Here is a 24,748-nt window from a genome sequence, read left to right on the forward strand (position 1 = left end):
GAAATCCTTCAAAGCCTCGACTGCCCAGTGAACCCCGTCTGGAGGACCGGGGCGGTTGCTCTGGTGGCTGCAATATTGTTCCCCCGACGCAGCTAACCCATCGGCGCCTTGGCCTTGCAGTCCGGAGGCGGCAGGGTCGACTCGGCTGGACCAGTGCTCCGGCCGGCGGCGTCAGCTGGGAGTTCGATTACACATCACAAACCCCGAGTCTGGGCCCAAAACATGTTTTGCTGCTGCCTGTTCGGGTAGCTTGCATCGAATCGTCTCTTGTGAGATGGAACTGTGATGCAACGGCAATCACGCCAAGGTACCGATCGGTATGTTTCTCGGTGTAGAGGTCCAGGTATCAGCACCCTCATCCTTCTACTCCATAGCACGCCCTTGCAGTGGCACACACACATACACACCCTCGCCAATCTCTGCCAGTGGGGCTTCAGATTGCGCTACCAAACTTTGTGCGTTGCTTGCTTCCAGTGCTCCCTCTCGTACCCCCCTCTGCTGGCGTTGGTACAAGTGTACACTGGGACATGGGTCCATGCGAGGCAACATGGCACCTCCCAGCCAGCTCGTGGCTACCGCGGGTAGATGCAGCAAGCAGCCTCCCACTGCAGCCTGGGCCGAGTGTCCCTCGATATGCAGACCTATAAGAAGCTGGCCGGCTCGCACACGCTCTACCTCGAGTCTGCCTTTGCTCGGTGTCACTTGAGACCAGCCAAAATAAACGTCAGGCTTTTCAGGAGGTCAGAACCTCAAGTGTGGACTCCAGCTTGTTACCCCAGGCAACACCTTCTCTGGGCAGCCCCGTCGAGCTACACACACGATGCATTTCTCCACATCCCTCATCACCTGGGCGAGCTTGGGCTTCCCCGGCCTCGCCCTCGCCGTCTGCCCCTATGCGGACCCCTCCGCCTTCCGCCGCAGGGACGAGGCCGCGGCGCCCAACGGGGACTTTGCCGGCCAGTTCACCGTCGACAGCAAGGACAAGTTCCTCACCGACGACTTTGGCGGGCCCATTGGCGACCAGTTCAGCCTCAAGGCCGGCGCCCGCGGCCCCACGCTGCTGGAAGACTTTATTTTTCGCGAGAAGATAACCCGGTTCGATCACGAACGAGTGAGTATCTACTTGCCCCCACGCTTGGCTCGATAGCACATGATCAGCGCCGCTGACCTCGCCATCAAGGTCCCTGAGCGGGCCGTCCACGCGCGTGGGGCAGGTGCGTCCGGCACGTTCACCAGCTACGGGGATTTCAGCAACATCACGGCCGCGTCTTTTCTCGGCGCAGCTGGGAAGAAGACCGAGGTGTTTGTTCGTTTCTCCACCGTGGCCGGTTCTAGGGGAAGTGCAGACACCGTCAGGGATATCCGCGGGTTTGCCACCAGGCTGTACGTCCATTCATCCGCTTTTATCACCAAGACGTTTGACTGACTGGACTCAACCTATCTTGCAGCTACACGGACGAGGGAAACTTTGGTGAGGGAGCACGACCCCCCGTTCAAGATCTTGTATACCGGCGGGGGGGCCAGCTAACCCATTTGCTTTCTAGATATTGTTGGCAACAACGTCCCTGTGTTTTTCATCCAGGATGCTATCCGTTTCCCTGACTTGATCCACGCGGTCAAGCCCAGCCCGAACAATGAGATACCGCAGGCCGCGACTGCTCACGACAGCGCGTGGGACTTTTTCAGCTCGCAGCCGTCAGTCCCCCTCTACAGCCTGCCGCCGCCTGTCACCTTGGGTCAATATCGCTAACCCGGCTCCCTTCCTTTCCAGGTCCACTATGCATGCTCTCTTCTGGGCCATGTCACCGCACGGGACCCCGCGGTCGTTCCGCTACATGGACGGGTTCGGCGTCCACTCGTTCCGCCTAGTGAACGACAAGGGCGAGTCGCACCTCGTCAAGTTCCATTGGAAGACGAAACAGGGCCTGGCCAGTCTCATCTGGGAGGAGGCCCAGGTCCTGAACGGCAAGAACGCCGATTTCCACAGACAGGATTTGTGGGATGCCATCCAGGCCGGCAACGGGCCCGAGTGGGAGCTCAGCATCCAGCTGGTCAAGGAGGAGGACGCACTCACCTTTGGCTTCGACATGCTCGACCCGACCAAGATCCTCCCCCAAGAGCTGGCGCCACTCCAGCCCCTTGGGGTGATGAAGCTGGACCGGAATCCGACCAACTACTTTGCTGAGACGGAGCAGGTCATGGTAAGCTAGCCAGCCAGACAGCCAGTCGGGAAGCCCCCTTGATTGGTTGAAGATGATGAACACCCCCCAGCTAACAGCCGTGATACAGTTCCAAGTCGGCCATGGTAAGCAAGCCAGCCAATTAGAGAGCCCCTTGATCGGCCGAGGATGGTGAATATCCAAGCTGACGCAACCCCCGAACAGTTGTACGCGGTATCGACTTCAGCGAAGACCCTCTTTTACAGGGGCGTGTGTTTAGCTACCTTGACACACAGCTAAACCGCAACGGCGGTCCCAACTTTGAGCGTGAGTTGAGAATCGGAAATAGAAATGACAAACAGTGCGGGTGCTAACTCGGCATGTTGGTGACGCACAGAGATTCCAGTAAACCGCCCCCGGGTTACTGTCCACAACAACCACCGCGACGGCGCGATGCAGATGATGATCCACAAGAACATCTTCCCTTGTAAGCATATACTCACTTACCCTCTTCGTCTGCCATGTGCAATATGCTGGCGAGCAAGCATGGCTGATGCGGCGCCTCACTCGTGACGACCCTTAGACACCCCCAGCGCGCTCAGCAACGGCCCCAAGCAGGCGGACCAGGAGAACGGGCGGGGCTTCTTCACGGCGCCCAAGCGCACGGTGTCGGGCGCGCTGAACCGCGCGCTCTCGCAGACCTTTGACGACCACTGGACGCAGCCGCGGCTCTTCTTCAACAGCCTGACCAGGGCGGAGCAGCAGATGGTGGTCAACGCGATCCGGTTCGAGCTCAGCAACGTCAAGGCCGGGGTGGTGCGCGAGAACGCGCTGCGGCAGATCAACCGGATCCACAACGGCGTCGCGGCCCGCGTGGCCAGGGCCCTCGGCATGGAGGCGCCCGCGCCGGACCCGCGCTTCTACCACGACAACACGACGACCGGCCTCTCGGTCTTCGCCAAGCCGCTGACCAGCGTCAAGGGCCTGCGGGTGGCCGTGCTCGCGGCCGCTGGCTCGGCGGGCAACGCGGCCGGGTTGAGGGATGGGCTCGAGGCCGAGGGCGTCGTCGTGACGGTCGTGGCCGAGTCTCAGGCCGCGGGCGTGAACGCGACCTACTCGGCGTCCGACGCCTCCGGCTTCGACGGCCTGCTGGTGGCGCCCGGCGCCGAGACCTTCTTCAGCGGCAACGGCACCAGGTCAACCCTGTTTCCGCTTGGCAGGCCCGCCGAGCTGGTGCTCGACGCCTACCGCTGGGGCAAGCCCGTCGGCGCGCTCGGCTCGGCGGCCGACGCGCTCGCTGGCGTGGGTGTGCCCGACGGCGACGGCGTCTTTAAAGGCAGCGACGCGGCGGCGCTGGTGAGGAACTTTACCACGGGGCTAAAGCAGTTCAAGTTCCTTGATAGGTTCCCTGTCGATGCGGAGTGATGAGGGAGCGGTGTTGAACCTGTTTGCAGGGTTATATTTTGATATCTTTTTCTCTGTTCTTCGCACATGCCTTATTTACTTTCCCCCACCATAACCGAGTCCACATCTTTGAAGGGCCTCGCTTTGTTATGCCCCTGCTTTGCATTCTTCTGCCTAGGTAGGTTAACAATGCACAACATACTCGCATGCAGGGACTAAGCATCACGTGTGGCTGCTCTGCGAACCGTGAATAGCATAAAATCAGGAGCCGCTCCGCTAATTTGACGCCGGTGCACGGCCCTTCGGGGGCACCTTCGTTAAATTGCCCTGATTTTGATTTTAAGCGTTTAAGGCAAAAGAATAGAGTAATACTGCTTTTTAGTGTTTTAACTCGTTCCTTAAATAACACAAAAAAAAACAGTAAAGGCGTTAGGGAGGCTCAAAAGCGTAACTGTTCTTTTTAATTTTATTTATTTATTTATTTATTTATTTATTTATTTATTTATTTATTTATTTATTTATTTATTTATTTATTTATTTATTTATTTATTTATTTATTTATTTATTTATTTATTTATTTATTTATTTATTTATTTATTTATTTATTTATTTATTTATTTATTTATTTATTTATTTAAATAACTAAAAGCGACTAATTTAGTTATTTTAGTTAGTTATTAGTTAGTTACTTTTAGTTTTAGTTACTGTCACGGTACGCGCCGGGGCACCTGGTGAGGAACCTGAGGCCGCACTCTTAGCGCGCCAACGTCACGCTTACAAAACCGCGACAGAACGCCAGGGACGCTCTGCCCAGATAGCTTCCTCTTCGTGCAACAACAAAGCCTTTTCTATGACAATAAGGTGTGAGCCGTGGCAGTTACTGCCGTGACTAAATTAGTTAGTCTTAGTCAAGGGGGTAACTAAACTAAGTAACTAAATTCCCAACTCTGGCGTGGCAGACGTGCGGGATGCAACGAAACCGCAGACCCACTTTCCTTCAGCCAGGAGTGGGCTTTTCAGTACCGTTGGCGAATGAAATGCAATGCGGGGGAGCCCGTCGCCGCCCCGCCAGTCCCGGCTATTCCCTTTTAGGCAGATACCGTCGGTCACTTGCCGCCTTGACCTGACCTGGGACGATGACAGAGCCAGCGCCCACGCGCAGGCTCAGCGACCACCCAAACCACCTCACCACCACTCACACCTCGCGACGACCAGCAACGGCCAGCCCTCGAATGAGTCCGAGGTGACGAGCAGCCCAACACCATCGCCTGCGGGCCGTCACTCTATCGCCCCCAAGACAGCAATCAACCGCAGCAACGCCCCCGATAAACCGACGGCACGATGGATCGCCTCCGCAGCCTCTTCTCGCACGGCAAGTCGCCGTCGCGGGACGACCAGGCGTACGAGCCGCTCCCGGACGACGGCGAGGGGAGCGCCTCGTCCCTGGGGCGCGACGACGGCGAGCACGGCGGCCACGACATCCCATTCAGCTGGGTTGAGTACGCCATCTTCGCCATGCTGGGCGTCGCTATGCTCTGGGCCTGGAACATGTTCCTCGCTGCGGCCCCTTACTTCGGCACGCGCTTCGGCGACGACGCCTGGCTGGCCGCCAACTTCCAGTCCGCCATCCTCTCCGTTTCGACCGTCACGAACCTCAGCGCCATGCTGCTGCTCGCAAACATGCAGGGCTCGGCCTCGTACCCTTTCCGCATCACGACTGCCCTCGTCATGAACGTCGGCCTCTTCTCGCTCCTGACCGCCTCCACCACACTGTTCCTCGACGTCCCGCCCAGGGTCTACGCCGGCTTCCTCCTCGCCATGGTCGGGCTCACCTCGTGGGCCACGGGCCTGATGCAGAACGGCGCCTTCGCCTTCGCCGCCGGCTTCGGCCGTCCAGAGTACATGCAGGCCATCATGACGGGCCAGGCCGTGGCCGGCGTCCTGCCGTCCGTCGCCCAGATAGCCTCGTACCTCGCCTTCGTCAAGGACCCCGCATCTGGCCACGACGCCGAGGCGCAGCAGCAGCAACAGCAGGATCAGGCAGACGCCGGGGCCGCCGCCTTCTACTACTTCCTCACGGCCGTCGTCGTCTCGTCCGCCGCCACGGCCGCCTTCCTCCCGCTGATCCGCCGCCATGGCCGCATCGTCGAGGGCCGCATGTCGGACCGCATGGCGGCGTCGCACGCCTCGGTCGAGGAGGCCGAGCGCGCCGCCCGCCGCGTCGTGGGGCCCATGGAGCTCTTCCGCAAGCTCCACTTCCCCGCCGGCGCCGTCTTCCTCTGCTTCGCCGTCACCATGTTCTTTCCCGTCTTCACATCCAAGGTCGTGTCGGTGCGGAGCGCCAAGCCCGACGACGACGCCGCGGCCGGCGTGGCGGCGGCGGCGGGAGCGTCGTCGTCGTCGCCGCTGCCGCCCCTCCTGCAGCCGGGCGCCTTCATCCCGCTCGCCTTCTTCTTCTGGAACCTCGGCGACCTCGTCGGCCGCATCTCGACGGCCCACCCGGCCTTTGCCGCGCTCCGCCGCCGGCCTGCGGCCCTCTTCGGCCTCGCCGCCGCCCGCGTCTGCTTCCTGCCGCTGTACATGCTCTGCAACGTCGGCGGCCGCGGCGCCGTCGTGTCCAGCGACCTCTTCTACCTGCTGCTCGTCCAGCTGCCCTTTGGCCTCACCAATGGCTGGCTCGGCAGCAGCTCCATGATGGCCGCCGGCGAGTGGGTCGACGAGCCCGAGCGCGAGGCCGCCGGCGGCTTCATGGGGCTGTGCCTCGTCGCCGGCCTTGCTACGGGGAGCGTGCTGAGCTTCAGTGTCGCGGGCATCTAAGGGGGGGTTTAAAAAGTGCTTGGTTGTTTTTTTTTTTTTTTTTTTGCATCAATGAGGCGCATGGTTCTAGATTTAAAGCTTTTTTCTTTTCTCTTTTTTATCCCATCGTCAGTCAGGATTTTCACTTGTTGTTTTCGTAATCAAGAGATGTATGGCGCTGGCAAGTACCGCATGGGAGCACAGCAATTACACCCCTAGCTTGACAGCACCCGGGGCCAACGCATATAGAATATCATACTAGGGAGATGGCCCGTCTACGATTTTTCCAATGACCCTCCTCATTTTGTAGCCCGTGCTCACTCCCGTCATCCCGAAACACGTATGCTCATATCGAGTGACATCGGTTGGCGTGCCAGTGCCTCGCAGGTTGCATAAACAGACAAAATCTCACGATTGCTTGCCTGGACTGAATAGGTTTGTGAGTGAGAGTGGGATAGTCGATTCACGAATCTATCGGAATATCCAACTGAGTATGCTGGCCGGTACTCGCCAGCCCGGCAACCTCAACTTGGCTGGCATGCGCCGCGCCAGTGACGTACGTTTACTCGTACGTGTACACACCATTGAAAAAACACCCATTGAGGGCCCCTCGCCAGCGCCGACAAAAGAGATAAAACAAGAAACGATACATGAGAGTCTGCACAGGTGGGTGACCTGGTTATACTGCTGTGTGTGACCGAAAGCGGTCCCGTTGCCTCGCCCGCCCTCGACGGGCGAGGCTTCCTCCTCCCTTCTTCCCCTGTCGGCCAAACGACCGCTAAGAAAAACCGCCGTGATTTTTTTCATGAGCCACCCACCATCTATCCCATTGTATAATTCCTCGTTAAAACGCCGTTAGTGTAGTTTTGCGCTGTAAAACAACACATTACCAAATTATGTAGTAATGCTGAGCACAGCAGGATCGTAAGTGGTCCCGCCATGCTTCCAAAGACAGACCGGACGCCACCCTATGCCCTTTCCCCAGCAGGGCTTTATATGGAATGTAGATGAGAGGCACATAGGAAATTTTGTGTGAAAGAGTGAGAGTGTCGATAGTGGTCGGTGAGGTGCGGGGCACTGTTTACGAGCTCGTCGATCTCGGTTGAGCTTCGTATGCCGGGGGTGGCAAGTCCTCCCGGTCGTCCCAGAAGTTTGGGTTTCGCTGCTTCTCGTCGTAGACGCGTTTGGCGATCTCGCCCGCCATCTTCATGATCCAGGCCTGTTCTAATATCACAGAAGGGGCTTCCGAGTTGGTGCGTGGTCGGAGAGGCTCCTTCATGCTCTTCTTCTCTTTGACTTCTGGGTTGCCGGCTGGAACAATGTTCTCCTTGGTGGGCTCCGGCTGAGCCAATATGGGGTCCGTCGTTTCTACCCTGTCCGTTCCGGGTACTGGGGTAAAAACGTCGCGACTCAGAGCTGCACGCTGAAGCTGGGGCCGATCATTGCCGGGCGCGTAACGGATCCTGCTCCAGCTTGCAGGGTCAGGCACGGACTCCTCCTCGGGCTCCTCGGGGATAGAAGTCGACGCAGTGAAGTCTGACGAGGGAGGCTCGACCGAGGACGTGTCGTCTTCGGTCTCTCCCGTATCGCTGCTGGCTTCTGGCTCCGTCTTGCGCCTGAGGTTCACGACCCTGTTCTTCTTTTTCCGGTTGGCGAACGGCTTGGCGTGCCGACTCGAGCCGAGACCGAGACCAGTAGTGGCAGAGTTCATGCTGACTAGTGACGGGCGTGACGGAAGCTGCCCGTTGGACTGGCTGCTCGTATCCGAAAAGGTATAGACCGTCGTGGACCCGTGGAACGAATGCGACTTCACTAGACTGGGTGCCAGCGGGGATGGCGAAGCGCAGCCCTCCACCTTGTCCACCGGGCCGGCCTTGGCGCGGAAAATGACTTCGGGGGCTGGAGGCGTGGAGAGAGATGATGTGAGATGCGAGTTGATGAGGGATGACAGATGGGATAGACTGCGCTGCGAGAAAAGCGACTGCAGGTCGGCGCCGCCATTGACGGCAATGTTGGAGATTTCGCTAGGATCCACGGGGTTTCCGTTCGCATCGACGGCGTCGACAGGGGGGCTGGCGAATGGGTTGACCGTGGTCTCGTCCGTCTCGTCCGCCTTCTCCTCGTCGTCCTTGGGGAGCTGGTCTGGACACCATAGCTGCAGGGACAGCTTGTGGATGATGGCGGGCAGCTCATCCATCATCAGGTCCCTCAGCTTCCCCTCGATGGTCCTTTGCAGATAGTCCCGCACAAACTGTATCGAGTCAAAGGTCGACGAGACCTTGAGGGACTCCAGTGGGTCATTGCGAAAGACCAGGGTCAGGCCCTTCTGCTTGGAGAAGACGACGATGATGAAAGCAGAGAGCTTGATCTCCGATAACGTAATCTGGAGAGGGATCGTCAAGCCCGAGGCGGCAGCTAGGGGTGTCGGCGACGTGAAGCTCGGTTTGGAGTGCAGGGAGGTGTTCAGGGGGTTTGCCTGTGACGTTATATTAGTGTCTGATATGATGATGCAATGAGCTGCACCTCGGCAGTGTTCTTGGTTCGAGAAACGCGGACCCCTGTCGACTAATTTCCGAGGATAATGCGGCAAGCGCGAAAACACCCGGAAGGAGGGGCGACGCGACTTTCGTGTGGATGAATTGACTCCATCGCAATGAAATCAGGCCAAGCGAGTTATGCTGAGGGAAGTGAAGGAGCGCGTCAAGCGGGTTCTCCCGACCCCGTCGCCAAGATCCGCTGCGCCCGCGAGGGATGTGATAGGGGCGAGCAGCGCTTGCTGGGTGTTGCGCGGGCATTGTGTGTCGTGCAGGCCAGCAAGATGGAATGCCCAAGAGATGGAGCGCGTTGGTGGTGTGGGAATGCGCTGGGGTTGGGCTCGCCAGTCGACGTATGAATGGCGGGGATATGTCGGGGTCGTTGGTGCTGTCGCATCGCGAACGTGGACAGGGGGGGAAAAGGCGCCGCAAAGAAAACCCACCTGAACTCTTGTCTTGAGCGTCAAGAACGCGTCACCCGAGTAGCACATCTTGAAGATGCCCCGGAACCTATCCTCAGCCAGGTCGCCGATCTCGAGGATCTCCAACTCTGGAGGAACGGAGCCGAGGTTGAACTCGGTCACAAGGATGTCGTCGACTATTATCGGAGGTTTCGGGGACTTGTTCAGGGCGGTGGTGAGGAGGTCGCGTGCGCGCTGGTAGAAACTCGCGTCGGCCGCGAGCGGCGACCAGTTGAAGTTGAAGGCCATGTTGAGTGGCTGTTATGCGATCATGGCGCGGTGCGGCCGTGGTTGCCTCGCTCGGGAGACGCTCGCGGGCAGGAGCTCGCGTGGGCGTTGTCTGGTGGTGGGCAAGGGCGGCAAAAGGGGGTTGCGCAGAAGCAAAGCCGGAGATTGCGAGGGCCGGTCGGGCGGTGGCCGAGGGCAGCGCTCGACAGCAAAGGCGTGGTGAAAGAGAGCGGGAAGAAAAGGTTGGCCTGGGATCAAACAAAGTCGGCACAAAGGATAGGTGAAGATTGGGCTGAGGGAGTGACGGATCGCAGACTGGGAAGCTTCCAGGTTGGTTGCGGCCGGATAAGAGTGTGGAATGACGCTAGTGGAGGGCGGCTTGGGGAAAATTTTTGGGTGCGGGTGGTCCTCGCACGGAGCAGGCGGGTTTGGCCTTGGACATAGGCGGCGGGCTTTTCCGATTGGTTACATAAGCAGAGACAGCCACTCATGTGCCGGCAGCCGTCATGCTCAGTCGCTTGACCCTTGACCCGGACGCGATTTGCAAGGCAAGCGTGACAAGGCGCGGAAGGATCTGGGCATCTGATCAAGGCCAATGGATCGAAAAGACCTGATCTGACCCTAAAAACATGCCACAGGTCGCCCGCACCTTTTTCCTGGGGAATGGTGGCACGAGAGGTGCAGGACGGCGCGCTGGGCTGCCGACTTATGTATAGTCGTTTGCGCCAGTTGGAACGGTTCATGGTGCCGCCACTTCCCCTCCCCTCCCCTCCATCTCCCCTCTCTGCTCAGTGCTAAAGTGCCTCACTTGGACGCGCATGGAAGCTGGTGGACTAGGCTGGCCCCTAGGTTGGCAGCATTCCAGGGCGGTCGACCCAACCTTGTGCCAGCTTTTCTGCCGGCAACCTGCTTGGTGCCCTATCCCTCGTGCGCCTGCCCATTGAGTGCCTGCATCGATCCACGGTACGGTTGGACAACCAGTGACAAGGCGCGACAACTCGTGACAACGTATTAGCAAATGCATGCCACACCAATGCAACCGGCGGCTAGAGAAACAGCAACGTCTGCGGCCACGGCGAGGTGCTGGACAGTAGGCGACGATCTCCCTTCGTCCGCCTTCTTTCCTCCCTCTGCGTGCGCGCCTCAAGCCGGCAGCTGGGTTGGCTGCCCAGTTTCGTCGACATGTCTGGGGTCTCGGCTGAGTCAAATACTGTGACCCCAGCCATGGCGAAGACCACAAACACTGCATTGACGCAATTTCTGTTAGTCTAGTTCCCCGCCCGCTCACGACTGGGCTCATGGAAAGCCCTGTTGCTGGCTCCCCCCTCCTGCCGGGGTCGCGTGCACGGCGCCGACTGGCCAGACCAAACGTGGGGACGATGATGTCCAAGTGGGGCACGAGGGGGCGAGCCTGCGGGTCACCGGGGGTCGAAGCAGCGTTTCCTTCGCTCGTCGCCTCTCACTCACTCGATCTACTTGAAAAGGGATGGCCGAAACACGCCGGCCTATTCTTGGTTTGTCTGCGCAGGGAGTCTCCCAGCCTGGCAAATGGCGGCAAGGGAGATCCCACTGACCGCCTTTCTGCCTGCAGCCGTCGACAGCCGTGTCGACGCAGTCCAGGTGGCCTCCACACCGCCATCGTGCGAGCCCGAGGCCAGGACTATTTATTTTGCACGGCCCAGGGCCGTCGTTGCACAGGGAAGAAACCTCGACCAGCCAGCCAGCAGCCAGCCATTGTCTCGAGAGCGTGCCAGCGTGCCAGCCTATCGTCTGGCCTTTGTCCCTGCTCGAGGGCACAACCCGCCTCAACCGCAAACGCGCGCCATGAAACCTCGCGCAGCCGCCTTCCCACGGCCGAGGACCAGGCTCTGCGTGCTGTCATCCCAACTGCAGCACAGCGCCGCCAGCGTATTCGATCCGATGTTTGCCAGAAGAACGTTGAACCCATTGGACAAACCCCAGCCATTGGACCAAATCCACTGGACCAAACCCATTGGGCATTGAGGCGAGCGCCCGATCGGATCGGTCTTGTGCCCCAACCCAGCACGCCACGAGTCATGTCCTCTGCGCTGTCCAGGCGTCAGGTCTGCTTGCAACGGCTTGGCGCTCCACAGTTTGCGAGAAGTAGTGGTGTGAGGTGATGAGACAAAAAACAAAATCGCGGCATCTGGCGGGAGGACCAGGCTGCATGTCAGTCCTTTTGTGCCGCGTGGTTCCATTGGCTTTTTCCCCCGTCGTTGCCGTTTCCGTTGCCAAGCGGCGACATGGATATCCGGCTTGCGGCTGGGTAGGCTGACGCGTCAACCCCCGGGACGACCTCGGGCGAGGCCGAGACGGCCTAGGCCTGGACCCCTGGTGCGAACAGACGGCCGTCGCATGCGGCAACGGTAGGCTGAATCGCGTAGTATATGTACAGGTGTCTATGTTGGTGAGATGTGACTGGTCAAGACGTCTTGCATCAGAGACATACATGCACAGCAGGTAAACGGCACACCCGCCATGTCGTCCATCACGTCGTCCGAGTTCCCCATCCAACAGTACAAGGCCGGCGGCGGCCACCCGAGCGCTGAGCGCCAGGGCATCCGGGACCGGCTGGACGAGTCGCTGCTCGGCCACTTGGCCAAAATCTTCGCCCGGTACAGCGGCCCCAGCAACAAATGGTCCCGGGACCAGCTCGCCGTCTTCATGCAGCATGTCCAGCTCGAGGATGCCAACGGCCCGGCGGGCTTCCTCGCCGAGAAGGAAGAGATCGAGCTGAGCGAGTTCCTGCAGTACATGACCTCCCCCCTGGGGAACGCCATGGAGATGGCCTCGCCCCAGGACCTGACGTGGCCGCTCAACAACTACTTCATCAGCTCTAGCCACAACACGTATCTCACCGGCAACCAGCTCTCCTCCGACTCCAGCACTGACGCCTACAAGGACGTGCTCCTTCGCGGCTGCCGGTGCATCGAGATCGATGTGTGGGATGGCGATGCCATCTACACGCCTCCCAACGACCCGATTTACCGCAAGGAAGGAGAGCCACCCTTGGAAGAAGGCCCAAGAAAGCTGAGCCGGAAAGATAAGCTGATGCTCAAGTTCGGCACGTGGATCTTGGAGACGTTCGACAAGGACGGCGGCGTCAACCCCGAAGGGAGGACCGTGGACGACAGGCTTTCCGATGTCATCCGGTACGAGCCCCGGGTTCTCCACGGCTTCACCCTGACCAAGGAGGTTTCGTTCCGCAGCGTCTGCCAGGTAGTCCGGGACTACGCTTTCGCGACCTCGGACCTGCCGCTCATCGTCAGCCTCGAGGTCCACTGCTCCCCGGTTCAGCAGGGCGTAATGGTAGACATAATGGAGGAGGCCTGGGCCGAGTTTCTGCTGCCCACCCCCGAGAGCCAGCCGACTTCGCTGCCGTCGCCCGACGAGCTGCGCAAGAAAATCCTGATCAAGGTCAAATACGTGCCCGAGGGGGGCGCCGCACAGGACGACGAGAGCGTGTTCGAGATGGTGCAGGACGGCAAGGATAAGAAGGCTCGAAAGGTCAAGGCACCCAAGATCACCCCGCGCCTTAGCCGACTGGGCATCTACACGCGGGGCGTCACCTTCAAGTCTCTCTCCCAGCCCGAGGCCGCCATGCCGAACCACATCTTCTCCCTGTCGGAGCAGGGGGCCGCCGAGGTGCAGCAGAAGCAGCCCGTCGAGTTCTTCCAGCACAACAAGAACTACCTGATGCGGCTCTACCCCGGCGGCATGCGCGTCGACTCGTCCAACTTCAACCCCGTCATCTTCTGGCGCACGGGCGCGCAGGTCGTGGCCCTCAACTGGCAGTCGTACGACGCCGGCATGATGATCAACGAGGGCATGTTTGCCGGCTCCGACGGCTACGTCCTCAAGCCCGACGGCTACCGCGCGGGCAAGGAGTGGGCGCCTGTGCACGAGGAGTCGCAGCTGCCGCACAAGACGCTCGAGCGCGTGGCCATCACCATCCTGGCGGCGCAAAACATACCGCTGCTGAGCAAGAACGACAGGCCCGCAAACTTTATCCCCTACGTCAAGGTGGAGCTGCACACGCAGCCGCACGTCTTCGACGGCGTCAAGCAGCAGGAGGGCGGCGAGGCCCGGCCCGAGATCGAGTACCGCGGCCAGACGGCGCAGATGAAGGGCACGAGCCCCGACTTCGAGGCCGAGGTCATCGAGTTCCAGAACGTCGAGGGCGTGCTGCCCGAGCTGACCTTTTTGACCCTTGTCGTCATGAACGACGTCGTCGGGCCCGACGTCATGGCAGCCTGGGCCGCCATCCGCCTCGACAGGCTGCGGCCCGGCTACCGCTTCGTGAGGCTGATGGACAAGGGCGGCCTGCCGAGCAAGGGCATCCTGCTGATAAAGACGGACATAATCGAGGCCGCCCCGCCCGCGCCTTCCGCCGAGCCCTCGCTGATGAGTAGGAATGAGGGCCATGTTCACGAGCTCGCGCAGCAGAGTCTGCGTCAGGGCACTGCATGATTCCTCTGTACAAGACAGTCTTCATTTGCCTCAAATAGCGTGGAGTCGGGAGTCAATTGAACACTGAAAATCCAAACCTTTCACGGCCTGTTTTAAGCCTCAACGAAAAGAGTACCCAAAAAAAAGACAGTGCATTGTTGGATCGTCACATCTCATGTCGTGTTAGGTGAGGAGAAAGTGGTACAAATGCAGGTACTCTCTCGGCACTTCCCCGCTGTGACGTTTTCGAGCCCCGCTCCTGCTGGTTGGAACCAGGGCCTGGGCCGCCAGCCAACTTCTGGACGCGACTTGGCAACCTCGTAACCGGCCAAGGAGTGCCGTCCTCACAGATGGCGGGCCAGAAAGGGGGGTATGACAGCACGTCGCTCCTCCGCGTGGGCAGAGTAGTAGTGATGCCAATGAAAATAGTAGGTACGATACCTACCTAGATAGGTAGGTAGGTAGGTAGGTAGGTAGGTACACGGCTGTAAGGCGCAGGAAGGCTCTAGACTTTCCGGGCTTACTTGGGGGAGCGGCCAAACCTGGTGACAGGGATTAATGTTGGGTGCCAACTGCTGTGGACATGCCCTGCTTTGCTTCTCTCATGTGCCTCGCTCGTGGCTACCACCTTACATACTACCAACCTACCCTGTCTTTTCGTGTGTTGGGGAAGGGGACGTGGGTTTGCAGTGAGACCTTGGTGAGAGCAGCTGCAAGAACAACCCGCTGCCACCGGTTGTCTTACCCGGGGGCCAGACACCGCCTGCTGACCGCATCACAGGCTCACCTGCCCATGCATCCAGCCGCCATTTAGCTTGCATGCGTCAAACGTCAGCCGCGTCAACAGTGCTTGTGTATCTAGAACCAACGCCAACATCCACAATCACTCGGGATTTTCGCTTGTGCGACCATATTGTCTTTGGTAGTCACCGACTAACATACACCGCCCTCAGCCTCTCGTTGGGGACCGGAACGGAGCCTCACCTATTTTCTTTTCCTCATGGATACCAAGGACACCGACAAGGACACCCACCACCCCCATCAGCCGCCAGCCATGTCGTCAACGGCGGACGGCCCAGACGCGGCGCTGCGGCACGTGTCAGAGGCGCAGCCCTTCCCGCGCGACACGGGCCCGTCGGTGCGCTACGTGGCCGAGGGCATGGCCAACATGGTCTTCAGCTTCCCCGGCGGCGGCGTGCGGGACCTGCTGCTCCGGGTGCCCAAGCGGGCCACGGGCAGCTACAGCGACATCCACGGGCACTGGTGCCGGTACATCTACCCGCTCTTCCGCCCCGCCGACCTGGTGCCCCAGTACCTGGTGGCGCTCGACGACGGCGGGGCCGGCGGCGCCGACAGCAACGGCGACCTCGTGCGCTCGGCCGTCAGGACGGAGCTAGACCGCGTTGAGGGGGAGGGAGGCCGGCCGCTCAAGTTCAGAGGGTCAAAGCTCAAAGAGGACATACGGGAGGTGATGCTGATCCGCGACATGCGGCCAAGTAAGTGTGAGCCCGCTCGTTCTCTTCTGGAAAGAGAAAAAAAAAAAAAACCGTCAGCTGACCTAGGTGGGCGGGCCCCCAAACGTCCAGGAGACGACGCCGAGAAGCTGATCGAGTTCAAGCCCAAGTGGCTGGCGCAGTCCCCCACGGCGCCGGCGGGCGCCAGGCGGTGCCGCAACTGCGCGCGCGAGGCGCTCCGGAGCCGCAAGAAGGACGAGTTCGTCGGCTCCATCCTGTGCCCGCTGCGGCTGCTGGACCGCGGTAGTCCCGAGTCGCTGAGGATCGTGTGCGACGACCTCACGGCGGCGGCCGGTGCCGACGCCGGCGTCTTCGCCGAGGGCAGCCGCGGGCTCGAGAGCCTGCGCGAGTGGCTGCTCACCAACGAGCTGCTGCCGCGGCTGCGCGACGCCCAGCTCGCAAACGACACGGTCGGCGTGCTCGAGCCCGAGGACACGTTCGGCCTCGGCCGCGCCATGACGCTCCGCGACTGTACCTGCTATGTCCGCCTGACGCCCGGCGGCGGCGGCGGCGGCGGCGTCGAGGCGCGGCTCGGCGATCTCGATCTGAAGGACCAGGAGACTAAGCTCGAGTATTGGAAGAACATGGAGCTCGAGCTGATCGACGGCGGCTGGTACATGGGCGCCGAAGTGCCTCGGGTCAAAACAAACTGCCTCTTGGAGGCTTGAATGGGAGTTGGGCTGAGCCTGGGAAACGGACTTTTGACGAAAACTTCACATCCAGCAGTATTGGGGAGGCAAACATAATTGAGATGGACGCCATGAGTTGGGGCTAATATCCCAAGCAACGGATGACTGGAGAGAGAGAGACAGAACCAGAAAGCAGAGAAAGTCGGTATACAAATAAGCTTAATAGCGGTGTACACGAGGTGTGGCGCATGGTATCCGGGGGTTTCTTTTTCTATGTCCTCGAACGCCTCTCTCCTTAAAAACATCAGGGGGAAAATTAGAGCAGGTTAGCCACAAGGCCCAGCAATACCGTGATTGACGAGTTCTGCTATCATGCTACAGAGCCTAAAAACGCGTCGCTATTTGGCGGCGTTTTGCTTCTTTAGCTTCTGCAGAGCCGCCTCCTTCTTCTTGAGCTGGTCTTGCAGCCGAGCCGTAAGGGCCTGCGCCTTCTCCTGGGCCTTCTTGAGGCGCTCAATCTCGAGCTTCTCCGTCTCCTTGCTAAAGGGCTGGCCGGGCCTGTTGGCCAGCGGTATCATGGCGCTGCGCTCGAGCACGCCGCCCTCGCTGCGGACGCCGACGGTGGAGGAGGCGGCGGCCCCCTTGCCCTTGCCCTTGCCGCCCTTGTTGCCGCCGGCCCTCGAGGCGGCGGCGGCGCTGCCGGGGGGCGGGGGCAGGGCGCCGCTGGTCAGGATCTCGTAGAAGGCCTCGTACGGCTCGTTGAAGATCTGCTCCTCGTAGACCCAGGCGATGACCTCGCCCGACGCCTTCATGGCGTCCTTCTCGGCCTCGGTGCGGCCGTAGGGGTGCAGGTGCAGGTGGTGGTAGAGCGTCTGCGCCTTCTCGCCCGACTCCTGCGCGTAGTAGAGCTTGATGGCGATCTCGAACTCGCCCCAGCCCGTCTCGTTTACTACGAAGGCCTTGCCGGCCTCGCCATCGACCACTGTGAAAGTTGAAAAAGGGGGTCAGCTTGTGAAAAGCAAATACGGGCGAGAAAAAAAAAAGAAACTCGAAGCAGAGGCAAGCCACCTACTGCGGATGTGATTCGGGATGGACTCGTGCAGCTTGAACTGCACGCGCTTCAGCCAGTACGTCACGTCCGTGTCCTCGACGCCCTTGACAAAGACCTGCCACGAGTGGGTGTGGTCGTCGGGCACGCCCGGCGGCTTGGGGTTCTTGTCGTCGTCGAAGGGCTTGGCCGTGGTGCCGTAGATGAAGGGCCGGTGGATCGAGACGCCCTTTGCGCGCTTGCCTAGGTTGCTTTGCGGCGCCATAGTTGGTCGTCGTCGTGGGCGGCGGCGGCGGCGGCGGCGGCGACGGCGACGAGGGTGGCGACGGGTGTCATTGCCGCGACAAGGGTGGTGTTTTTGGTGAGAGGGAGAATTGATCGGCAATCGGCGGGCACCCAAGGAAACAGCAGCCTTGTGTTTTTGGGCGCATGAGTGGATCTCGTCTCATTTATGGACTGGGGTGTTATTGGCTGCGATGACGAAACTGTGGGGACTGTGTTTGCAATCGTTCCATCGGAGCCGATCTAGCTCAGCCTTGCGTTGGTGCGATCAGAGATTCGATTGATGATGGCATGATGTGAAAAAACCCTGGGGAGCTTGTGTATTTCGGCTTTCTGGTATTTGCTTTGTGTCTAGGACGTGCGGTTCGTTGATTCTACCACACCCGAACCCCCCATAGCTTGCTGTCTGGAGGCCCACGCTCACAGCTGCTTTAGGCTACCAGCTGGTAATGTGAACTGCTGGAAAAATGTCGACCACAGCTGCCAAGAGACTTGTCGTTTGCGGAGGCAACGGCTTCGTGGGGTCGAGGATATGCAAGCACGCAGTCACGAGGGGATGGGATGTCACGTCCATAAGGCGAGTTGCTCTGAACTCAACCAGGGCTAAAGCATCAAAATTCTGACACGAGAAAACCACCACAGCCGCTCGGGTGAGCCACACTGGGCCTCGGTGACCTCATCCCCGTCGCCCCCGGCCTGGGCCCACAAGGTCAGCTGGGAGAGGGCAGACATCTTCCGGCCGGAGCAGTGGGCGCCGCTGCTCAAGGGGGCCGACTACGTGGTGCACAGCATGGGCATCCTCCTCGAGGCCGACTACAAGGGCGTCATCTCGGGCCGCGAGTCCCCCATCGCCGGCCTGCGCAGGGCCTTTGCCGCTGGGCCGGGCGCGTCGGCCGGCGCGGCCCCGAGCCCGCTCGAGCCGCACTACCAGCAGCAGCAGCAGCAGCAGCCGCCACCGCCCGCCGCGGCGCTGACCTATGAGAGGATGAACCGCGACAGTGCCCTCATCCTAGCCAAAGAGGCAGCCAGGGAGAAGGTGAGCGCCTTTTGCTTCCTGTCGGCGGCCGCTGGCGCGCCCGTGCTGCCGGCGCGCTACCTCAGCACCAAGCGCGACGCCGAGAGCCTCATCTCGAGCGAGTACCCCCACATGCGCGGCGTCTTCGTCCGCGCCCCCTTCATGTACGACAGCTCCAGGGCCTTCACCATCCCCATGGCGGCGGCAGCCGGTCTGGGCAGCCTCTTCAACCGGGCCACCGGCGGCGTTCTGGGCGGCTTCCTGGGCGCCGGCGCCGTCAAGCCCCTCAAGGTCGAGGACGTCGCCGCCGCCATTGTCGAAGGTCTGAGCGACGACAAGGTCATGGGACCCGTCGAGGTGCCCGAGATCGAGGAATTAGCGAACAAGGGCTGGAGGAAGGAGATGCTTTAAGCTCGAGCCATGCCATTTCCCCCGGACAAGTTCTACATGGAGAACCTGCATCCCAGAAATGGTCTTTGGCGAGTTTGTTAGCTGTGTATCATTAGACATAACGGGACCTCGTTTCTTCGGGTTAAAACCGCCACAAAGGTGGAGATGTTTCGCTGTCATTTCTTTTCGAATCCTCAGGGCGATCCTTGCCCGTGTAAATCCATTGATGCCCGCTTGCCCAGTCTTATAACCATCACCGTAACCCCTGACGCATGTGATATGCCCCCGTCGTATGAGAAGAAAGATGCTAGAAGGAATAGCCAGAAGTGAAAGAAATATGTGTCAAATTATCAAATCATAGTACCGCGCTCAAAGCTCTCCCTGATCTCAGCAGTGTACTTGTTGTAGAAGCGAGACAGCTTCTGGTTAAACTGCTTGTTCTTGTCGTTGATGTAGGTGACGTCGTCGTCGTCGCCGTTCTTAGCGGTGCGAGCCTTCCGCTTCTTGGCGGCGACGTCTTCGGCCTTCTTCATGTCGTTGACGAGGCGGTCGATGGCGGCCTTGTCGGGCCTGTTGTTTGCGAACGAGGTGGAGTCGGCGGTGGAGTAGAAGGAGCCGTCGCGGTCGACGGCGATGAGCTCGCCGTCCTCGGTCTCGACGATGTCGAGGGTGCCCGCGGCGGCGGCCTTGTTGATGGCGGCCATCTTGTCGCTCGCGTAGCGCTCCAGGTCCGGGGGCATGTTCTTGAGCTGGCGCTTGTAGATCTTCTGGGCCTCCTGGCGGAAGTCCTGGAAGGCGTTGTTGTCGCGGGCCGACTCCTTCTTCTTCATGCGCTTGTCCCACTGCTCGCTCTCCTCGACGGTCCAGTCCCAGGCCCGCTTGCGCTCAAAGTCGCCGCCCGCGTCCTCGACGTCGGCCTTGAGGATCTTGTGCGACGCGATGGCGTGCCGCCGGTGCAGCGCCGTCAGCTGCGTCGGGTCCGTGGCCAGCCGCCGCGACTCGGCCGTCGCCGCCTTGAGGTTCTGGTCCGACGACTTCTTGGCCCGCTCCTGCAGCGCGCGGAAGCGGGCCATGCGGTCCGCCGCCTTTTCGGCCGCCGATTGCGTGTCTGCTTCTGCTTCTGCTTCTGCCGAGGCCTCTGCCGCCGGGGCGGGGTCTTCTGAGCGGCTGCCGGTGGCCGCAGGGGCCGAAGGTTCCTCCGGGATGGCTGCTGTTGCTTCGTCGCTGGGCTTCGCGGGTTCGTCGGTGTTCATGGGCTCGTCGGTAACCGCCGTCTCGTCGGGGGTCGGGGCCTTGACGGCAACAGGCTCCTCTTCAACGACCGCTTTTGACGATCGGGTCGTCCTTCTCTTCTTTGCCGGGGGCATGGTGTGAGGGGATGAGTTTTGGTATGACAGCAAAGAGGCGACAAATCAAGGGGGATTTGACGTGATCCAGAGTATGTCTTGATGCGTGGTCGTCGAAGCAGATTGTGAGTGTGTTGGACTGCGACCTGAGAATGGCGCTGTTGCGGAGACAAGTTTTGGCAGCAGATTGATGGGCAACAAGACGGGTGGGCCTGCGCCATTGGTGAACGGCACACTCACTGGCCGCCCACCCAAGCAAGTGGGCGACAATTACCCCAGACATGCAGGGATTGTTCACTGGACCACAACGCCTGTTCCCTCACTGTCCTGTCCCGATTTCCAAATCCCAGAATCCAAATCGGATCCAAATCCCAGGATCCAAATATCGCCGTTGCCGTCAGTCTCACATCCCGTTTGACACAATGCGCCCATGAATCATAGGTTCAGGCCGGTTGCCATGCGAGAAGGCCAGGCGCATGCGCGGGGCAAAGACGGAACAAACACACGATGAGTGCAACAAGAGGACACGCTCTGGGTCTCTGCCGCAAGCTCCCCGCCTTGAACCCCCTGGGCCAATATCAAGTGAGGTTCGCGCACAAGCGGATAAGATGGCGGCGCAGCAGGCTCATCAAGGCCACCATCGCCATGAGGGACAAGATCGTGCCCTTTGAGCTCCCTCTCCGCGCCCTAGACCTCGACGCCGAGGGCTCCCCATACACGCGCAACTTTGACGACAGGGACACGGCCCACCAGCACCACAAATGGCGCACTGTCGACGCGGACCTGGAGGCCGCCATGGAGAGGCTCGGGCGCGTGCCCGAAGAGGCCGCCGCCGCCATGGAGCGGCGCAAGGTGACCAGGGCGGCGCCGTACCACCCTTGGCGCATCAACGAGCACGACGCCCTCTCGGCCGCTCTCACGGGGCTTGAGAGACCGGCCGGTCTCCCCGAGGATCCGGACGCCGAGCGTCGCTACGGGGTGCTTGCGCAAGCTGCGCACCACAACGCCGCCCGCTCCTCCGCCATGGAGGCGACGTCGACTGTTGTCTTGTTCATGCTGCGCGAGCTGCAGCGACAGCCGAGGCCCGAGACCTTGGATCGCATAAGCTATGCAGATCTCAACTCCCGGATCCGTCAGGCGAGCAGTCTTCTAGAGCTCCGCAGGCTGGTCTTCCCCGCCATGTCTACCGTCACGCAGTCTGACAAGGAGCTCGCGGCGTGCGGTGCCGAGATCGCCGCAGCTATCCGGCGGGTGAATGGGCTCTCCAAGGAACAGGCCCCCAAAACACTCACTCTACTCAACAACATACATATCAACCTTGAGTCAAGAGGCATAACAGAGATACCCAGATCGCTGTGTCTCCTAGGTCTTGAAGCTGCGGTTGCTTGCTCCGAGCTCGAAGCGGCACAGAAATACGTCGAAATCGGGCTGCGCCTGGGTCACTTTTCTTCTCCTGACGAAGAGGTGACTCACCTTGTCGCCTCCTGCCTCAAGCGCATGCTTGACGACAACCTTGGCGCTCGCCCAAGTTTTCATTGGAGACCGCCGCCGCATAGGAACCAGCAGTCCGAGCTCTTCCGACTTCTCACAGGCTGGAGCCTAGGTCACAGCCGCGCCCAGCCATCCATACGCGACATCATCTGGGGCTCGGGCTCTTACGATCACGCCCACAAAGCCTATTTCTGTCTGCTGTGGCAGCTCGGCGCTACCCGTACAGCCGGCCACGAGATAGAGTCGGCTGGCTCGTCGACAATACAGCGCCTCCGGTCCACAGACAGTAGCTCCGCCGGCCCCGAGTTACAGCTCATCAGCAAGACATTCACATATACATTCCCCAAGCTGGCTTCAGAGCTCAAGGCCGGCTCTCTAGGCGCATACCTCGACGATGTCGCCAACGATCTAGCCAAGTTCAACCACGTGGGGCCGACCATTCTCCCTGGTGACCATCTAGACGCCAAGAATAGCGACCATGATGAGAATTATGGGACCCGCCCTTAAGGGCAGGTTTCAATGAGCCAAGGTTCCTCTTTATAGCATTGTTTTTTTTATACGGAACGCGGCCCAGATTAAATTAAAGCACTTGCGTATCCCAATCATGGCCACTATCCTCTTGTACTCGAAATCCCAGTAGTCTGCCGATCTCTAGCATGCGGACGGAGCAATCATTCAGACATGCTATCAATTCTACGCTGACACGTCCAAGATCAGAAGCGCCAGATGTGACCACCTTAAATCCATCTACACATCTCGCCTGCGGGCACTTCATTATCCAACAGCGGGGCAGCAGGGGCCAGAGAACGGCATCAGTCAGCGCCTCGATCGAGATTCTCAACTATATCGCGCGTTGGCTTACTCCTTGCGAGCCAAGGTTGAGAGCTCCGCCGCACAGTCTAACCTCTGGCGCGCGGTCTCGGCGAGCTTGATCATAAATCTGCAAATAAAAATACTCTTTCTGGTGGCTGCAAGGCATACGTCGGCGATCCAAGTCCAGCGCTAGATTCCCCCCTGGGCTGATGCGCTCGGGCTCAACTTAGGTGGCGCTGTTTGGTCAAGCTCCGGCGGAACCTTCTTGACAGCCACTTCGCCTGTCCACCACGACTATCGCCCACGCTTGGGTTCTTGCCCTCTAGAGTCGGGAGTAAGGAACTCTGTCCGGCATGCGCGGAGAAGACTGACAGGATGCAATATTGCAAATACCTGGACTGGCCGGCGGCGCATGACGTTCCCCGCCGGCTTCAACTACCCCCTCCCCTAGGCAGGAAGGGTGACCATCTGCTAGTCTCGATCACCTCCTGTTGGCGAATATGGCTACTTCTCTCTCAGCCACTGCCATATCGTCTTCGCTCAAAGAACAGCTTTTGGGCTTTTGCGGCTTCACTTTCGCTTCCCGAGCGGTGGCTGTGATGGCGGGACTGAACTCGACTATGATATCACTTTTGTCATCGACACGCCTTCCCGGTCGCTGCGCCGCTTCTCATGCTCAGGTTGAGGCAGAAAAGGCGCCTTCCCGGTCGAGCACTCGATGCGATCGCCGCCATGGCGGGAGGAGAGGGGCAGGAGCAGCAGGGACCTTGCGGTTGCGCCTCCCTCTCTGCTGGGCCTTAATGATCTTCTCGCTCGTCCAGGTCTCTCTCCAGCAGCAAGACCCAGTCAAGAACTTTTGCCGGCGATTCGCGCATCAGACAACCATCGTCGACCGGAAGCTCTATATTGACGGCGGTTTTGTAAACTGGAACCCCGTTGCTCAGAATCCCGAAAATGCCACCAGTGAGTAGAAGCCACAAGGTGGACATTTCAGCTGTGCTTTTACTATCCTTGTGGTTACTGTTTTAGGAACCACGGGTGCTGATGCGCGATCTTGTGAACAGACTCGTGGTTGTTATACCAGGATCTAAGCAATAGCAGTCTCAGTGGCATTCCGCAGCTACACGCAAACCTGTCCAAGAACGAGAGCATCCCCCAGCTCAACGGCGGCGTTCTCTGGCCCGACGAGGTGAACAAGCGGTTTTATCAATATGGAGGCGCATTCAACAAGCAAGGCGATATGCGCACCTTTGAGTTGTTCTCGTACGACATCATGCACAACAAGTGGGATTCCTTTGGGCCATCCCGGAATGGAGTTGTGCGACTGGCATATGGCGCTGGGGTTGGGATATCAAGGATCGGGAAAGGCTGTAAGGTCTCCGTCTGCCACGCTCGTCCATGCCCTCTGCCTATTTAACTCGGTCATAGCCCTTCCTGGAGGATCTACACTCTTCTCTCGATAAGACATGATGAGAACTAACATGGCTACTCGTACACAACCAAGTCTACTACGGAGGCTGGATGTCCAACGCCACCGTCCCCGGCTGGGGCGCCAGGCCAGCAGTTGCGACATCGTTCATGGTCAAATACGACTACGACACAAATACATGGAGCAACGAGACGGGCCCAGACGCGGTGCGCCGAGCCGGCGGGGCCATGGCCTTCATCCCGGCCGGAGACGGAGGCCTGCTCGTGTACCTCGGCGGCGCCATCGACCCGCGCGGCGACGGCTCACCCGTCGAAGCGCAGCCGCTGTCGCAGGTCTTCATCTACGACGTGGCAAACTCCAAGTGGTACACGCAGACGGCGCTGGGCGCCATCCCGCCCAACAGACAGCGCTTCTGCGTGGGCGCGTCGTGGCCGGCGGACCGGTCCAGCTACAACGTCTACCTGTACGGCGGCATGGGCTTCCCGCCGAGCACGGCCGGCTTCGACGACGTCTACGTGCTGTCCATGCCGGGCTTCAGCTGGGTCAAGCTCGCGCCCCTCGACTTCCCCGGCGGCGGCGGCACGGGCAAGTACCCGCACCACGGCATGACGTGCAACGCGGTGCCGCCCGACGCCGCGGCCGCAAGGGGCGGCGGCGGCGGGGCGGCGGCGGCGGGAGGGCCGTCGCAGATGCTAGTCATCGGCGGGACCTTCCCGCTCGGGCACGAGTGCGACGCGCC

The 24,748-nt window shown here is 60.0% G+C and overlaps 11 protein-coding genes across 11 annotated transcripts; 8 read left to right on the top strand and 3 right to left on the bottom strand.

Moving 5' to 3' along the window:
* Positions 1 to 4,019, top strand: GGTG_10011 (catalase-3). The gene is made up of 9 exons (XM_009227872.1): positions 1 to 1,111; positions 1,181 to 1,383; positions 1,449 to 1,471; positions 1,545 to 1,695; positions 1,772 to 2,201; positions 2,290 to 2,305; positions 2,385 to 2,486; positions 2,557 to 2,646; positions 2,743 to 4,019. The coding sequence occupies exons 1-9, from the start codon at positions 821 to 823 to the stop codon at positions 3,582 to 3,584; spliced, it is 2,148 nt and encodes a 715-aa protein (XP_009226136.1). The 5' UTR covers positions 1 to 820; the 3' UTR covers positions 3,585 to 4,019.
* A 686-nt stretch (positions 4,020 to 4,705) lies between these two features.
* GGTG_10012 (nucleoside transporter) lies at positions 4,706 to 6,696 on the top strand. The gene has a single exon (XM_009227873.1). It carries the CDS (start codon positions 4,905 to 4,907, stop codon positions 6,378 to 6,380), a length of 1,476 nt encoding a protein of 491 aa, XP_009226137.1. The 5' UTR covers positions 4,706 to 4,904; the 3' UTR covers positions 6,381 to 6,696.
* A 97-nt stretch (positions 6,697 to 6,793) lies between these two features.
* GGTG_10013 (mitochondrial distribution and morphology protein 34) lies at positions 6,794 to 10,818 on the bottom strand. Its single transcript, XM_009227874.1, has 2 exons — positions 9,337 to 10,818; positions 6,794 to 8,835 (listed from the first exon to the last, which is right to left on the bottom strand). Exons 1-2 carry the CDS (start codon positions 9,601 to 9,603, stop codon positions 7,441 to 7,443), a joined length of 1,662 nt encoding a protein of 553 aa, XP_009226138.1. The 5' UTR covers positions 9,604 to 10,818; the 3' UTR covers positions 6,794 to 7,440.
* Positions 10,533 to 11,586, top strand: GGTG_10014 (hypothetical protein; the record flags this gene model as incomplete). Its single annotated transcript, XM_009227875.1, has 1 exon — positions 10,533 to 11,586. Exon 1 carries the CDS (start codon positions 11,131 to 11,133, stop codon positions 11,584 to 11,586), a length of 456 nt encoding a protein of 151 aa, XP_009226139.1. The 5' UTR covers positions 10,533 to 11,130.
* A 495-nt stretch (positions 11,587 to 12,081) lies between these two features.
* On the top strand, positions 12,082 to 14,244 carry GGTG_10015 (1-phosphatidylinositol-4,5-bisphosphate phosphodiesterase delta-1; the record flags this gene model as incomplete). Its single annotated transcript, XM_009227876.1, has 1 exon — positions 12,082 to 14,244. The coding sequence occupies one exon, from the start codon at positions 12,082 to 12,084 to the stop codon at positions 14,071 to 14,073; it is 1,992 nt and encodes a 663-aa protein (XP_009226140.1). The 3' UTR covers positions 14,074 to 14,244.
* A 260-nt stretch (positions 14,245 to 14,504) lies between these two features.
* GGTG_10016 (hypothetical protein) lies at positions 14,505 to 16,604 on the top strand. Its single transcript, XM_009227877.1, has 3 exons — positions 14,505 to 14,752; positions 14,834 to 15,548; positions 15,639 to 16,604. The coding sequence occupies exons 2-3, from the start codon at positions 15,053 to 15,055 to the stop codon at positions 16,232 to 16,234; spliced, it is 1,092 nt and encodes a 363-aa protein (XP_009226141.1). The 5' UTR covers positions 14,505 to 14,752; positions 14,834 to 15,052; the 3' UTR covers positions 16,235 to 16,604.
* GGTG_10017 (hypothetical protein) lies at positions 16,243 to 17,635 on the bottom strand. The gene is made up of 2 exons (XM_009227878.1): positions 17,268 to 17,635; positions 16,243 to 17,177 (listed from the first exon to the last, which is right to left on the bottom strand). Exons 1-2 carry the CDS (start codon positions 17,506 to 17,508, stop codon positions 16,594 to 16,596), a joined length of 825 nt encoding a protein of 274 aa, XP_009226142.1. The 5' UTR covers positions 17,509 to 17,635; the 3' UTR covers positions 16,243 to 16,593.
* Positions 17,636 to 17,795: 160 nt separating this feature from the next.
* On the top strand, positions 17,796 to 19,310 carry GGTG_10018 (NAD dependent epimerase/dehydratase). The gene is made up of 3 exons (XM_009227879.1): positions 17,796 to 17,888; positions 17,961 to 18,102; positions 18,168 to 19,310. Exons 2-3 carry the CDS (start codon positions 17,993 to 17,995, stop codon positions 18,949 to 18,951), a joined length of 894 nt encoding a protein of 297 aa, XP_009226143.1. The 5' UTR covers positions 17,796 to 17,888; positions 17,961 to 17,992; the 3' UTR covers positions 18,952 to 19,310.
* On the bottom strand, positions 19,037 to 20,493 carry GGTG_10019 (pre-mRNA-splicing factor SYF2). Its single transcript, XM_009227880.1, has one exon. The coding sequence runs from the start codon at positions 20,295 to 20,297 to the stop codon at positions 19,281 to 19,283; it is 1,017 nt and encodes a 338-aa protein (XP_009226144.1). The 5' UTR covers positions 20,298 to 20,493; the 3' UTR covers positions 19,037 to 19,280.
* A 290-nt stretch (positions 20,494 to 20,783) lies between these two features.
* Positions 20,784 to 22,274, top strand: GGTG_10020 (hypothetical protein; the record flags this gene model as incomplete). The annotated part of the gene is made up of 1 exon (XM_009227881.1): positions 20,784 to 22,274. The coding sequence occupies one exon, from the start codon at positions 20,784 to 20,786 to the stop codon at positions 22,272 to 22,274; it is 1,491 nt and encodes a 496-aa protein (XP_009226145.1).
* Positions 22,275 to 23,380: 1,106 nt separating this feature from the next.
* On the top strand, positions 23,381 to 24,705 carry GGTG_10021 (hypothetical protein; the record flags this gene model as incomplete). The annotated part of the gene is made up of 4 exons (XM_009227882.1): positions 23,381 to 23,543; positions 23,645 to 23,950; positions 24,085 to 24,619; positions 24,699 to 24,705. The coding sequence occupies 4 exons, from the start codon at positions 23,381 to 23,383 to the stop codon at positions 24,703 to 24,705; spliced, it is 1,011 nt and encodes a 336-aa protein (XP_009226146.1).
* Between the last annotated feature and the right edge of the window lie 43 nt (positions 24,706 to 24,748).

The sequence above is a fragment of the Gaeumannomyces tritici genome (genome assembly GCF_000145635.1).
Source record: "Gaeumannomyces tritici R3-111a-1 unplaced genomic scaffold supercont2.5, whole genome shotgun sequence".
In the NCBI taxonomy this organism is placed as follows: Eukaryota; Fungi; Ascomycota; class Sordariomycetes; order Magnaporthales; family Magnaporthaceae; genus Gaeumannomyces; species Gaeumannomyces tritici.

Coding starts and splice junctions, on each gene's coding strand:
- GGTG_10011 (XM_009227872.1), top strand. CDS start 821: ATGCATTTCTCCACATCCCTCATCACCTGGGCGAGCTTGGGCTTCCCC. Junction 1,384..1,448: donor CGCGGGTTTGCCACCAGGCT/GTACGTCCATTC, acceptor CCTATCTTGCAG/CTACACGGACGAGGGAAACT. Junction 2,647..2,742: donor CCACAAGAACATCTTCCCTT/GTAAGCATATAC, acceptor GACGACCCTTAG/ACACCCCCAGCGCGCTCAGC.
- GGTG_10012 (XM_009227873.1), top strand. CDS start 4,905: ATGGATCGCCTCCGCAGCCTCTTCTCGCACGGCAAGTCGCCGTCGCGG.
- GGTG_10013 (XM_009227874.1), bottom strand. CDS start 9,603: ATGGCCTTCAACTTCAACTGGTCGCCGCTCGCGGCCGACGCGAGTTTC. Junction 8,836..9,336: donor CGCTCAAGACAAGAGTTCAG/GTGGGTTTTCTT, acceptor ATAACGTCACAG/GCAAACCCCCTGAACACCTC.
- GGTG_10016 (XM_009227877.1), top strand. CDS start 15,053: ATGGATACCAAGGACACCGACAAGGACACCCACCACCCCCATCAGCCG. Junction 15,549..15,638: donor GATCCGCGACATGCGGCCAA/GTAAGTGTGAGC, acceptor CCAAACGTCCAG/GAGACGACGCCGAGAAGCTG.
- GGTG_10017 (XM_009227878.1), bottom strand. CDS start 17,508: ATGGCGCCGCAAAGCAACCTAGGCAAGCGCGCAAAGGGCGTCTCGATC. Junction 17,178..17,267: donor CATCCCGAATCACATCCGCA/GTAGGTGGCTTG, acceptor CAACTTTCACAG/TGGTCGATGGCGAGGCCGGC.
- GGTG_10018 (XM_009227879.1), top strand. CDS start 17,993: ATGTCGACCACAGCTGCCAAGAGACTTGTCGTTTGCGGAGGCAACGGC. Junction 18,103..18,167: donor TGGGATGTCACGTCCATAAG/GCGAGTTGCTCT, acceptor AAACCACCACAG/CCGCTCGGGTGAGCCACACT.
- GGTG_10019 (XM_009227880.1), bottom strand. CDS start 20,297: ATGCCCCCGGCAAAGAAGAGAAGGACGACCCGATCGTCAAAAGCGGTC.